General features: G+C 52.4%; 1 protein-coding gene across 1 annotated transcript in view; it reads right to left on the minus strand.

Moving 5' to 3' along the window:
* Positions 1–14,451, minus strand: part of LOC105495008 (solute carrier family 5 member 9) — a 64,823-nt gene that overhangs the window by 20,051 nt on the left and 30,321 nt on the right. The window contains exons 4-9 of the mRNA XM_011764127.2: positions 4,299–4,403; positions 3,816–3,980; positions 2,574–2,679; positions 1,599–1,679; positions 1,072–1,277; positions 734–869 (exon numbers count right to left, since the gene is read on the minus strand). Coding sequence (XP_011762429.2) covers positions 734–869; positions 1,072–1,277; positions 1,599–1,679; positions 2,574–2,679; positions 3,816–3,980; positions 4,299–4,403 — 799 coding nt within the window. The remainder of the gene's footprint in view (positions 1–733; positions 870–1,071; positions 1,278–1,598; positions 1,680–2,573; positions 2,680–3,815; positions 3,981–4,298; positions 4,404–14,451) is intronic.

The following is a 14,451-nucleotide window of genomic DNA, read 5'->3' on the forward strand; positions in this document are numbered from 1 at the left end:
CCGGCCTCCCAAAGTTCTGGGATTACAGGAGTGAGTCACCGTGCCCGGCCTTCTTTTCCTTTCTTTGCTTTGCTTTGCTTTCCTTTGCTTTCCCTCCCTCCCTCCCTCCCTCCCTTCCTTCCTTCCCTCCTCCTCCTCCTCCTTTTCTTTCTTTCTCTCTCTTTCTTTCTTTCTTTCTTTCTTTCTTTCTTTCTTTCTTTCTTTCTTTCTTTCTTTCTTTCTTTCTTTCTTTCTTTCTTTTTCTTTCTTTCTTTCTTTTCTTCCTTTCTTTCTTCTTTTCTTCTTTCTCCTTCCTTCCTTCCTTCCTTCCTTCCTTCCTTCCTTCCTTCCTTCCTTCCTTCCTCCCTCCCTCCCTCCCTCCCTCCCTCCCTCCCTTCTTCCCTCTCTCTTTTCTTTTCTGTTCTGTTCTGTTTTGTTCTGTTCTGTTCTGTTCTTTCTTTTCTTTTTGACAGGGTTTCTCTTGCTCTGTTTCCCAAACTGTAATGCAGTGGGGCAATCACAGCTCACTGCAGCCTCAACCTCCTGGACTCAAGCTCCTGGACTCAGGATCCTCATCATTCCCAAGTAGCTGGGTATATGGGTGCATGCCACCATGCCTGGCTATGTGTTCTTAATAGACAAACCTTGCCAACCCCTGCTCTGGTCTAACATTGCCGAGGGACAAATTCCCATTCTCCAGACACTCCTTGAAAGCCCCAGATCCCAACACCCAGAGAGCAAGACTCACTCTTACCTGGGAACAGGGCCCGGCTGATCATGCCAGGCATGACGATGAAGAACATGGGGAGGATCTTCAGGTAGCCCCCCAGCACGGAGCCTCCCTTGGCATGAGACAGACTCTTGGCCGAGAGAGACCGCTGCACAATGACCTGAAAGGGCAGCAAATGAGGAGTGCAGCTCAGGTTGAGGAAATGCTCACTAAGCCACAGGTGAGCCCTGACACTGGGCATGACTGCCCCTACTCCAGTCCAGTCACAATCCCAGAATGAGGTCCAACCCTCTGTGCATGCAGGCGCTGGGTTTTTCTGCAGGAAGCCACCCCACTTCAGGCTAAGCCTGGCTGGGGATTACCTGATCTGTGCACCAACACCAGGTGGCCAGCACTGTAAGCCCGAAAATGAGACCTGGCCAAGGGATGTCCCCGCTCACAGGGTCCCGAAGCAGGTGGAAGGCATCGGGCCGTGGGAGGTGACAGGTGGTGTTGGGGACTGTGACATTAGGGATGGCCTGCCTGTACCGCTGCTCCAGGCCTGGGTACCAGCCCACATCCTGAAAGCCTGTGAGGAGACAGTGAGTGAAGCAGCCCTGAGACCCCACTGAGCCTGTCACTCAGCATGTCCAGCCCCCAGCCTCATGTGGGCTCTCAGGTTGGAACTGACGTGGGGATTGGGAGTGAAAGAGGAAGATGGGGCTTGGGCTCAAGACCCTTGGTTTGAAGTAGCGAGAACCCTGATCTTTGGGAGCCGCAGCCTGGAGAGGGGACATGGCTCACATGGCTCTAAGCACTGGAAAGTTTCAATCGAACTCTGGAGGTGACAGAGACAGGACAGAGAGGAATTTAAGAATGATGGTGGGGTGTATTTAGGTCTCTTTCTTACCCAGAAACATGAGGACCAGGGCTCCCCCGACCATGATCGCCGTCTGCAGAGCATCTGTGTAGATCACGGCCGTGAGGCCCCCTGGGGACCCAAGGAGAGGGCTCATTAGTCAGCACCAGTTTGGGGTCCTCTCTGGCTGCCTGCTCTATGCATGGCCACACTGGGGAGACCAGAGAAGACACAGAGCCCTCTTAGCACGGGAACTCTGGCCACCTGCCTTTCTCCACACCCAGTGCTCCCCTCTCTCCCTCCCTGGCAGGATGCCGGCTGGTCACAGTCAAAGGTGCTGGGGTCCCTTCTTTCTGTCTTGACAGCAGCTGACTGTGGCCATCACGCCACAGCTCTGTCTTATTGTTTAATATCCCAAGTCCATTCCTTGGCTTGTAGTTCTGCCAGGAATACTCCCTGCTTTCTCCTCCCAATGTCCATCTAAATGCCCCCTACCCCGTCTCTGGACCCCAACTTAACCATAAGTAAGGCTGTCCTCCCAAGCTGGTCTCCCATGGTGCCCAACCTTGTGCGAGGAGATTTAGAGGAAACAGGAGGAGGTGGGTTGTGGTCTCTGCCTGGGGCAGCCTGCAGTGACTCTGGCTTGGGTCATAGTACCCCTCTCTACCTTGCTCCCTGGGCAGTTAGTCTTTTCTGGTATTTACTACTGTCTGTCCTTCCCTCTCTCTGCTTGACCCGTTCCTCCTCCCATTTCTGCCCTTTTCATCCCCCTGGTCTCTGTCCCTGTGTCTTTCATTCTGTTCCCCTGTGTTCTTCTCTTCTACTTCTCTGTCTCAGCCTTTCTTTGTCTCTACCTCTCCTGTTTCTCTTTCTCTCTGTCAGCATCAGTGTTATGTCTCTCTGTCTCTCTTTGGTTGTCTCTCCTTCAGTCTTTCTCTCTGGGTGGTCTCTGCCAGTCAAAAGCTTCCCTCTTTCCCTCTTCCTGTGTCAGTCTCGGCAGCCCAACATGACCTTCCCTCTGCCTACCTGCAATGGTGTAGATGGCAGTCACCACCAGCAGGATCCCTGTGGAGAGGTACAGGTTCCAGCCCAATGCCATCTGGATGAAGAGAGCTCCAGAGAAGATATCAGTCTGCAAAGAGCCAGGACCCAAGAGGCCAGGACACCCGAGGCCCTCAGTAGGGCTGTGTGGACACGTCCCCTGCCTGCCCAGCAACACCAGGCATCCTCAGCCCTCATCACATGATGAAAATGAGCTTTAAGTGCTATGCTAAAGAGTGTGGGCTTTATCTTGCAGACACTGAGGCACCATGGAGGCTTTAAAGCAGAGAAGTACTGTATAAAGTCCCAAAACTGAGAAAAATTTAATTGCGTAGTCTGCTAGATGTGAAGGGAGTGGTGAGGAATTAAGTGGAAGACTGAGGAAGTGAAGGAAGGTGCTGGGGTGGAGAAGAAGAGGCCATTTAGTAGAAGACAGGAAGAACCAGAGAGTTACTGGCTGCTCCCTGGCAGAGCAGAGCCTACTTGGCTGCCAGATGGCCCACGGCTGACCCAGTGCGGCAGGAGCCCTGGTGCAGATAGACATGGATGTGACTCATCAACATACTTGGGTTTATTAGCAGACAAGGGCTTATAGCCTGAGCCTAAGCTGACTTAGGGTGATTCTCAAACATTGGTGGAACAAGGGCCTTAAAGTGTTTTTCAGCCCTGGACCTGGCAACGGAGTGACCCAGTTCCCTTTAGTGTGTGCTTGTGGGTCCCATTCCATGATTGTTTTGTGAACCTGTTACGGGGTCTAAAACATAACAGAGTGGAAGGAGACTGGACTGGGTCATGGAACCCACACTTCAGTTTCAGTTCTAGAGCTAGCCCTCTGTGTGGGCTTGGGCAAGTCATTTGACCTATCTAGGTTTGTTTCCTGAGTTTAGGTCAATAGAGGAGGATTAAAGACTTTTCTAACTCCAAAAAATCTCGGCAACTAACACACAGTTGATGAATGAATAATCCATTAATGAAAAAATAAATGAATGAACTCTGGATGGTGATTTCTTTGAGTGTAATGGCTGTCGTTCACTCCAAAAACATTTACCATTCATCTCTGAGTACCCCAGTGCTGAGGGGGAGCATGTGCTAAAGGTTTCTAGGTCCTGCCTTCCTTTTTTTCAATGGATTGTCAGCTTCCCCTCAGCAACACGCACATGGTGATGCACTCAGCAATTCCCAAATCAGCATTTCCAGACACAACGGCCACATTGTAATGACACCTACCGAGATCTTGGTGAAGATGTAGAGGATGAGAGATAGGACAGACATGTACACCTGGATCCTCTGGCCCCCAAATCGCTTCTTCAGGTACTGTGGCATTGTGACCACACCCGCTGCAATGTACACAGGGACGAAGACCCAGCCGAGGGCCAGGAGCAGCCAGGTTGCCTGGGAGAGTGGGGAGAAGAAGATATCCAGGTCCCGGATATAGACAGAGGGGCGGCTTCCCACCCAGAGGCAGCGCTGTGCTGTGGGAGGCCCCCAAACAGAGAAATAAGGGACCTGGGACCTGACCCCAGTCCTCCCGTGTGACCTTGCATGGATCCCTCTGTCTCCTCCAGACGTTGATTTCCTCATCTGTGAAATGGATTCTCAATTCACCATGCAGCCTCCTAGGCATCCCTAAGGATCCTCCCAGCACTAATGCCAGAGACGGAGGTGGGTTAGACTCTCATTATTCTGGAAAAACCAAACCAGCTTCCTTACGTTCCACTCGAAGCCACCCACAGCGAGGCCTCCGGCAGCCCCTGTCCCAGCCAGGCCGATGAATAAGCCACTGCCCACATTGCTTGACATCAGAGATGCTCCAATCTGCAAGGCACAGTTGAGTCAAGGGTCAGGAGTCAGGAGTGATCTGAATGAATCTGGAGTGAGGACCATGAGTAGTGAGGGGGCATGAAGCTGATATTTATTGGGTACCCACTGTATGCCAGGCGCTGCATTCATAAATACATTCAATTCCACAGATATCCGCAGGGAGGGGTATTAGTCATCCCAGGTTACAGAGGAAGGAACTAATGTAGGGAAAGATGAACTCGCTGGCTCCAGGTCACCCAGTGAGTAAATGGTGAAGTGGAAAAAAGGGGAAAGTGGGAAGGAAGCCTGGAAAGTGGGGAGTGTGGACCTCTGCACTAAGGCCATGGGTCTGAGGGCCTCCAAGGGAAGGAAGCTGAAGGGGATAGGGAAGCCCCACAGGAGGGAAGGAAAAGCCCTCCTGCCACCCCAGGGCGAGCCAGGCAGAGGGTGGAGCCGAGGGACTGAGCACAGGCCAAGTCGATCTCTGAGCTGAGTTAGTTCTCCAAGGGGGCAGCCAAGCACTTGGGAGGCAGTAGAGAGTGGTGATGATGGTGAGCATGATCAAGGCAGTCAGGGCCCGTGCAGCATCTCCAGGAACCAGCCAGCCTTCTGAGTATGGGGACTCATTTAATCCTCACCACAACCCTCAGTGCTACTTTTATCCCCATCTTACCCATGAGTAAACTGAGACATAGATAGGTAACTTGCCCAAGTCTCAGAACTAGTAAGTGACCAAATTAAGATTCAATCCCTGGCTCTCTGGCCCAGTAACACTACACAAATGGTGCTTGCCACTTAATGCGCACTTGGTCAATATTATCTCTTATTGTTAGATGGGATCCCTGACTGGGAGGGGAGAAGGGGGAGAGGAAGGGGCTCTGGAGCCTGGGAGGAGGCCTAAGGAGACCTCGGGGAGAGGGCTGGGGCAGCTGGGGGCAGAGCAGTGTTCCTTTTTGTATCCTATGTCACCACAATAAAATCACTTCCTCTATCAACACCTCAGCTTCTTCACCTATACAATGTGGGACTCACTTCCGCCCAACTTCCTGTTCTTTCGGAGGTGCTTTGAGAGAGAAAGTGAGAGGAGAGGAAAAGCATTGAGAAATTCAGACAAAGGCAGTCAACAGTGTAAAGGCACAGAATGAGCAACCGGCCTGACATTGCTGAGGCCCTGGTGCTAGTGCCTCTGACACGTGCACATGCACACTCACATGTGCACTCACACACGCACACAGGCACAGTACACACACTTGCACTCACGCACACACAGGCATGGTACACACACTCTCACACATGCACACTCACACTCTGACACACACATGCACTCACACACACAGGCACAGTACACACACACTCTCACATGTGCACACTCACACTCTGACACATGCACTCACACACACAGGCATGGTACACACTCTCCCACATGCACACACATACTCTGACACACATGCACTCACGCACTTGCACAGTCACACATGTGCACTCACATGCACATGTCCTCATACCTATGCCCTTACGCACACAGGTATGCACACATATGCACACACATGCACATACATTCACAAAGCACACACACACAAGCACACTCATGCACACAGTGCCCACACTCACATGCATACACACTCACACATGGAAACAAATTCACACAGGACTCTCACACACACACACTCTTCCTCAGGCGGTCCCAGGGTGCTGGTAGGGCTGGGCTGGACCACCCAGCCAGAGCAGAGAACGCCAGGCCTCCTGCTTCAGGGGAAGAAGCCTCCCCCAGGCAGTTCTTGGAGCAGTGAGGCACCTCCACCCCCACCCAGCCCAGGGTTTTTAACCTCACTTCCCCTGCTGCTAACCCGGGAGACAAACAACATCAGCAGGGGAGGCGTGGGGAGGGCGACCATGCAGGCCTCTCTGGAACAGGACGGGTGACTGCACCTTCTGCTCTCAGCCTCCAAGCCACACACTGTTCACGGGGCACAGACTCAAGGCAGGGCAGACACCCAGACAAACCCTCCAGCAGTGCTGGTGGGACTGAGCTTTCCCTCCCCAGAGCTGGTGTTCACCCTGGCCTCAGGCTGGACCCAGGTCTCAGGTGCAGGAGGCACAGCTCACAGCCTGGCCTACCAGAGGATGGGGAGCACATCCTCTCTTTCCCACTGGGTGTGTGCTCTGTGTTTGGGGCGCAGTGGGAACATGGGAGTGCCTGCTAAGGCCTCCCTCTTGTTCGGAGGCCTCAGGTTCCTCACACTAATCATTAGGCCAGAGCTCGGTTCTCTGTAGGTTGACCAGGCAGTCAGCAGGGCCCCTGGGCTTCTCCTGAAGTGGTCAGAGGAACCTGCTCTGTCATGCTTCTTTCTCCTCCTTTCCTTCATTTCCAGGGCTGTGATTTGGGGGGCACTAGCTGAAAAGAACCACTTTGAAGGGTTTTTCCTTTCTCCTGATGAGAAGGTGGCTGGTAGCACCAGTGATCCGCACACTGTACCTGAGCTGCCAGGCCTCAGCTCCCCGCCATCCCTGGGGATTCTGTCACGCTGGACAGCAAGAGCTCCCTGCCCCTACTTCTTCCTGTCCCAGATACCTAAACTTTCCAGAGAGACCTGGAGGCCTCCTCTGTTTCTGCTACTCTTTAGCGAGTCTGTGACCATTAGAGAGTGGGGAAGGTGGTGAGAACGAGAAGGGTGGGGAGAAGGGGTGAAGATGGCTGGTGATGTGAGTGTGCACGAATATGTGCCTGAGTGAGCATCTGTAAGTGTGTAAATGAGCATGAGTATGAGAGTGTATGTGAGTGTATGTGACTGAGACAGTGTGTGTGAGAGTGTGTGAGTGCATGAGAGAAGATGTGAGTGTGAGAATGGGACGGTGATTGTGTGAATGAGTTTGTAAGTACGTATGAGTGTGGGCATGTTTGAACGTGTGTGGGTGCCTATGTGAGGGTGAGAGTGCTGTGTGTGTGTGTGAAAGTGTGGGAGTGTGAGTATGGGAGTGAGAGTGTGGGAGTGTGACTGTGGGAGTGTGAGTGTGGGAGTGTGTGTGGGAGTGCTGTTTGTGAGAGTGTGGGAGTGTGTGAGGGTGCTGTGTGTGTGGGAGTGTAAGTGTGGGAGTGTTGTGAAAGTGTGGGAGTGAGAGTGTGGGAGTGTGTGAGGGTGCTGTGAGAGTGTGGGAGTGTGTGAGGCTGTTGTGTGTGAGAGTCTAGGAGTGTGAGTGTGGGAGTGTTGTGATAGTGTGGGAGAGTGTGAGGCTGCTGTGTGTGTGTGGGAGTGTGAGTGTGGGAGTGTTGTGAGAGTGTGGGAGTGGGAGTGTGAGGGTGCTGTGTATGAGAGTGTGGGAGTGTGAGTGTGAGAGTGCTGTGTGTGAGAGTGTAGGAGTGTGAGTGTGAGGGTGCTGTGAGTGTGGGATTGTGAGTGTGAGTGTGAGAGTGCTATGTGTGAGAGTGTGGGAGTGTGAGTGTGAGCATGCTGAGAGTGTGGGAGTGTGAGTGTGGGAGTGTGAGTGTGGGAATGTGAGTGTGAGTGTGGGAGTGTGCATGAGAGTGTGGGAGTGTGTGGGAGTGCTGTGTGAGACTGTGGGAGTGTGAGTGTGAGGGTGCTGTGAGTGTGGGATTGTGAGTGTGAGTGTGAGAGTGCTATGTGTGAGAGTGTGGGAGTGTGAGTGTGAGCATGCTGAGAGTGTGGGAGTGTGAGTGTGGGACTGTTGTGAGTGTGGGAATGTGAGTGTGAGTGTGGGAGTGTGCATGAGAGTGTGGGAGTGTGTGGGAGTGCTGTGTGAGAGTGTGGGAGTGTGAGTGTGAGGGTGCTGTGTGTGAGTGTGGGAGTGTGTGAGTGTGGGAGTGTTGTGTGTGAGAGTGTGGGAGTGTGAGTGTGGGAATGCTGTGTGTGAGAGTATGGGAGTGTGAGTGTGAGGGTGCTGTGTGTGAGAGTGTGGGAGTGTGAGTGTGGGAGTGTTGTGGGAGTGTGAATGTGAGGGTGCTGTGTGCGAGAGTGTGGGAGTGTAAGTGTGGAAGTGTGAGAGTGAAAGAGTGCTGTGTGTGTGAGATTGTGGGAGTGTGAGTGGGAGTGTGAGTGTGAGGCAGCTGTGTGTGAGAATCTGGGAGTGTGAGTGTGGGAGTGTGAGTGTGACACTGCTGTGAGTGTGTGGGAGTGTGAGTGTGGGAGTGTTGTGCATGAGAGTGTGGGAGTGTGTGGGAGTGCTGTGTGAGAGTGTGGGAGTGTGAGTGTGGGAATGCTGTGTGTGAGAGTATGAGAGTGTGAGTGTGAGGGTGCTGTGTGTGAGAGTGTGGGAGTGTAAGTGTGCGAGTGTTGTGAGAGTGTAAGAGAGTGCTGTGTGTGAGAGTGTGGGAGTGTGAGTGTGAGGGTGCTGTGAGAGTGTGGGAGTGTAAGTGTGAGGCAGCTGTGTGTGAGAATCTGGGAGTGTGAGTGTGGGAGTGTGAGTATGATGCTGCTGTGAGTGTGTGGGAGTGTGTGGGAGTGTTGTGAGAGTGTGGGAATGAGAGTGTGAGTGTGAGGGTGCTGTGTGTGAGAGAGTGGGAGTGGGAGTGTGGGAGTGGGAGTGTGAATGTGGGAGTATTCTGTGTGAGAGTGTGGGAGTGTGGGAGTGTGAGTGTGACTGTGGGAATGTTGTGTGTGCGTGTGTGACTGTGGGAGTGTTATGTGTGAGAATGTGGGAGTGTGAGAGTGTGGGAGTGTGAGTGTGGGAGTGTGAGTATGGGAGTGTCATGTGTGAGAGTGTGGGAGTGTGTGGGAGTGTTGTGTGTGAAAGTGTGACTGTGAGTGTGGGAATGTGTGTGAGAGTGCGGAAGTGTGAGTATGGGAATGTTCTGTGTGAGAGTGTGGGAGTGTGTGAGTGTGAGTGTGGGTGAGTGTGAGTGTGAGTGTTGTGTGTGAGTGTGTGAGTTTGAGTGTGGGAGTGTGAGTGTGAGTGTGGGAGTGTTATATGTGAGTGTGTGAGACTCCTGAGAGGGAGTGTGAGTGTGGGAGTGTTGTGTGTGAGTGTGGGAGTGTGAATGTGGCTCTGGGAGTGTGTGAGTGTGGGAGTGTGAGTGTCAGTGTGGAAGTGTTGTGTATGAGTGTGAGGGTGAGTGTGAGTGTGGGAGTGTGAGTGTGGGAGTGTGAGTGTGAGTGTGGGAGTGTTATATGTGAGTGTGAGTGTCTGAGACTCTTCTGTGTGTGTGTGTGAGTGTGGGAGTGATGTGTGTGAGAGTGTGGGAGTGTCAGTGTGGGAATGTGAGTGTGTGGGAGTGTGAGTGCGAGTGTGAGTGTAGGAGTGTTGTGTGTGAGAGTGTGGGACTGTTAGTGTGAGTGTGGGAGTGTTATGTGTGAGAATGTGGGAGTGTGAGAGTGTGGGAGTGTGAGTGTGGGAGTGTGAGTATGGGAGTGTCATGTGTGAGAGTGTGGGAGTGTGTGGGAGTGTGTGTGAAAGTGTGACTGTGAGTGTGGGAATGTGTGTGAGAATGCGGAAGTGTGAGTATGGGAATGTTCTGTGTGAGAGTGTGGGAGTGTGTGAGTGTGAGTGTGGGTGAGTGTGTGAGTGTTGTGTGTGAGTGTGTGAGTTTGAGTGTGGGAGTGTGAGTGTGAGTGTGGGAGTGTTATATGTGAGTGTGAGTGTGAGACTCCTGAGAGGGAGTGTGAGTGTGGGAGTGTTGTGTGTGAGTGTGAGAGTGTGAATGTGGCTGTGGGAGTGTGTGAGTGTGGGAGTGTGAGTGTCAGTGTGGAAGTGTTGTGTATGAGTGTGAGGGTGAGTGTGAGTGTGGGAGTGTGAGTGTGAGTGTGGGAGTGTTATATGTGAGTGTGTCTGAGACTCTTCTGTGTGTGTGTGTGAGTGTGGGAGTGATGTGTGTGAGAGTGTGGGAGTGTCAGTGTGGGAATGTGAGTGTGTGGGAGTGTGAGTGCGAGTGTGTAGGAGTGTTGTGTGTGAGAGTGTGGGACTGTTAGTGTGAGTGTGGGAGTGTTGTGTGTGAGTGTGGGAGTGTTGTGTGTGACTGTGGAAGTGTGTGTGTGGGAGCATGAGTGTGAGTGTGGGAGTGTGAGAGTGATTGTAAGTGTGGGAGTGTTATATGTGAGTGTGTGAGACTCTTCTGTGTCTGAGTGAGTGTGGGAGTGTTGTGTGAGTGTGGTTGTCAGTGTAGGAGTGTGTGAGTGTGGGAGTGTGAGTGTGAGTGTAGGAGTGTTGTATGTGAGAGTATGGGAGTGTGAATGTGAGTGTGGAAGTGTGTGTGTGAGTGTGGGAATGTGAGTGTGAGTGTGGGAGTGTTTGTGAGAGTGTGGGAGTGCTATGTGAGAGTGTGGGAATGTGAGTGTGAGGGTGCTGTGTGTGAGAGTGTGGGAGTGAGTGTGGGAGTGAGTGTGGGAGTGTTGTGTGTGAGAGTGTGGGAGTGTGTGAGGGTGCTGTGTGTGAGAGTGTGGGAGTGAGTGTGGGAGTGAGTGTGGGAGTGTTGTGTGTGAGTGTGGGAGTGTGAGTGTGGGAATGCTGTGTGTGACAGTATGAGAGTGTGAGTGTGAGGGTGCTTGTATGAGAGTGTGGGAGTGTGAGTGTGGGAGTGTTGAGTATGGGAGTGTGAATGTGAGGGTGCTGTGTGTGAGAGTGTGGGTGTGTCAAGTGTACGAGTGTTGTGAGAGTGTGAGAGAATGCTGTGTGTGAGTGCGGGAGTGTGAGTGTGAGGGTGCTGTGAGAGTGTGGGAGTGTGTGAGGCAGCTGTGTGTGAGAATCTGGGAGTGTGAGTGTGGGAGTGTGAGTGTGACACTGCTGTGTGTGGGAGTGTGAGTGTGGGAGTGTTGTGAGAGTGTGGGAATGTTAGTAGGAGTGTGAGGGTGCTGTGTGTGAGAGAGTGGGAGTGGGAGTCTGGGAGTGTGTGTGTGGGAGTGTGAATGTGAGTGTGGGAGTGTGTGTTTGAGAGTGAGTGTGGGAATGTGAGTGTTGTGTTTGAGTATATGAGTGTGGGAGTGTGAGTGTAAGTTTGGGAGTGTTATATGTGAATGTGAGACTTCTGTGTGTGTGTGAGCATAAGAGTGTTTTGTGTGAGTGTGAATGTGTGAGGATGAGTGTGAGTGTGTGTGAGTGTGGGATTGTGTGAGTGTTGTGTGTGTGGGAGTGTTATATATGAGAGTGTGAGTGTGGGAGTGTGTGTGAGAGTAAGGGAGTGTGTCAGTGTGGGATTGTGTGAGTGCGGGAGTGTGAGTGTGGAAGTGTTTGTGAGTGTGTGAGTGTGAGTGTGTGAGTGTGAGTGTGAGTGTTGTGTGTGAGTGTAAGTGTGTGTGAGTGTGGAAGGGTGTGTGAGTAAGTCTGAGTGCAAGTGAGTGTTGTGTGTGAGTGTGTGTGTGTGGGAGGATGGGTGTGAGTGTGGGAGTGTGAGTGTGAGTGTGGGAGTGAGTGTGAGAGTGAGTGTTGTGTGTGAGTGTGAGTGTGTGTGGGAGGATGGGTGTGAGTGTGGGAGTGTGAGTGTGGGAGTGTGAGTGTGGGAGTGAGTGTGAGAGTGAGTGTGAGTGTGGGAGTGTGGGAGTGTGAGTGTGAGAGTGGGAGTGTGAGTGTGGGATGGTGAGTGTGAGTGTGTGTTGAGTGTGGGAGTGTTGTGTGTGAGCGTGAGGGTGTGTGTGTGTGTGAGAGTGTGTGAGTGTGAGTGTGGAAGCATGTGAGAGTGTGAGTGTGGGAGTGTGGGAGTGTGAGAGTGAGTGTGGGAGTGTGTGAGTGCAAGTGAGTGTTGTGAGTGTGTGTGTGAGGGTGTGAGTGTGTGTGAGTGTGAGTGTGTGTTGTGAGTGTATGATTATTGTGTGTGAGTGTGAGTGTGAGCATGGGAGGGTGAGTGTGGTAGTGTGAGAGTGTGGGAGTGCGAGTGAGTGTGGGAGGGTGAGTGTGAGAGTGTGAGTATGGGAGTGTGAGTGTGAGTGTGGGAGTGTGTTGTGTGTGACTGTGAGTGTGAGTGTGGGAGGGTGTGAGAGTGTGAATGTGAGTGTGAAAGTGAGTGTGGGAGTGTGAGAGTGTGAGTGTGACTGTGTGAGTGTGAGTGTGTGGAAGTGTGAGAGTGCGAGTGTGGGAATGTGTGTGTGTGAGTGTGGGAGTCTGAGTGTGAGTGTGTGAGTGTTGTGGGTATGAGTGTGAGCGTGGGAGTGTGTGTGTGTTTGTGTGAGTGTGAGTGTGGGAGGGTCAGTGGGAGTGAGTGTGTGTGAGGGAGGGTGAGTATGAGAGTGTGTCAGAGTGTGAGTGTGTCAGTGTGGGATTGTGTGCGTGTTGTGTGTGTTGTGTGTGAGTGTGAGTGTGGGAGTGAGTGTGAATGTTGTGTGAGTGTGAGTGTGGGAGGGTGAGGGAGTGTGTGCATGTGTGTGTGTTCTGTGTTTGAGTGTGGGAGGGTGTGTGAGTGTGAGTGTGAATGTTGTGTGTGTGTGAGTGTGGGAGTGTGAGTGTGTCAGTGTGAGAGTGTGTGAGTGTGAGTGTGAATGTGAGTGTTGTGTGTGTGTGAGTGTGGGAGGGTGAGTGAGTGTGGGAGTGTGTGTGAGAGTGTGAGTGTGATTGTGACTGTGTGGGAGTGTGGAAGTGTGAGTGGGAGTGGGAGTGTGTGTGTTTGGTGTGAGTGTGTGTGTGAGTGTGAGTGGGAGTGTGGGAGTGTGGGAGTGTGAGTGTGAGTGTGGGAGTGTGAGTGTGGGAGTATGAGTGTGAGTGTGAGTGTTTTGTGAGTGTTTTGTGAGTGTGGGAGTGTGAGTGTGCATGTGTGAGTGTGGGAGTGTGAGTGTGGGAGTGTGAGTGTGAGTGTGTGAGTGTGAGTGTGGGAGTGTGAGTGTGAATGTGGGAGTGGGAATGTGTGTGAGTGTGGGAGTGTATGAGTGAGAGTATGAGTGTGAGAGTGTGTGAGTGTTGTGTGTGAATGTGATTGTTTTGTGTGAGTGTGAGTGTGGGGGGTGAGTGTGAGAACGTGAGTGTGAGTGTGGGAGTGTATGAGTGTGTGTGAGTCTGAGTGTGGGAGTGTGAGTGTGGGAGGGTGAATGTGTGTCAGTGTGAGTGTGTGTGTGAACGTGAGTGTTGTGAGTGTGAGTATGGGAGGGTGTGTGTGAGTGTGAGTATGGAAGTGTGAGTGTGAGTGTGGGAGTGTATGAGTATGGGAGTGTGTGTGAGATAGTGTGTGGGAGTGTGGGAGTGTGAGAGTGTGTCAGTGTGTGAGTGTGTGTGTGAGAGAGTGTCAGTGTGGGAGGGTGAGTGTGAGAGTGTGTGAGTGTGAGTGTGAGTGTGGGAGTGTTGTGCATGAGAGTGTGGGAGTGTGTGGGAGTGCTGTGTGAGAGTGTGGGAATGTGAGTGTGAGGGTGCTGTGTGTGAGAGTGTGGGAGTGTGGAGTGTTGTGTGTGAGAGTGTGGGAGTGTGAGTGTGGGAATGCTGTGTATGACAGTATGAGAGTGTGTGAGCGTGCTTGTGTGAGAGTGTGGGAGTGTGAGTGTGGGAGTGTTGTGAGAGTATGGGAGTGTGAATGTGAGGGTGCTGTGTGTGAGAGTGTGGGTGTGTAAGTGTATGAGTGTTGTGAGAGTGTGAGAGTGCTGTGTGTGGGAGTGTGAGTGTGAGGCAGCTGTGTGTGAGAATCTGGGAGTGTGAGTGTGGGAGTGTGAGTGTGACACTGCTGTGTGTGGGAGTGTGAGTGAGGGAGTGTTGTGAGTGTGGGAATGTGAGTGTGAGTGTGAGGGTGCTGTGTGTGAGAGAGTGGGAGTGGGAGTGTGGGAGTGTGTGTGAGAGAGTGCTGTATGTGAGAGTGTGGGAGTGTGAGTGTGAGGGTGCTGTGAGTGTGGGATTGTGTGAGTTTGCTGAGTGTGAGAGTGTGGGAGTGTGAGTGTGGGAGTGTTGTGTGAGAGTTGTGAGTTTGAGTGTGGAAATGTTGTGTTTGAGAGGGTGGGAGTGTGAGGGTGAGTGTGGGAATGTTGTGTGTGAGAGTGTGGGAGTGTGTGTGAGTGTAGGAGTGTGTGAGTGTGGGAGTGTGAGTGGGAGTGTTGTGTGCATGTGTAAGTGTGAGTGTGGGAGAGTTATGTGTGAGAATGTGGGAATGTGAGAGTGTGGGAGTGTGAGTGAGAGTGTGGGAGTGTGAGTGTGGGAGTATCATGTGTGA

Source organism: Macaca nemestrina, chromosome 1 (genome assembly GCF_043159975.1).
Source record: "Macaca nemestrina isolate mMacNem1 chromosome 1, mMacNem.hap1, whole genome shotgun sequence".
Classification (NCBI taxonomy): Eukaryota; Metazoa; Chordata; class Mammalia; order Primates; family Cercopithecidae; genus Macaca; species Macaca nemestrina.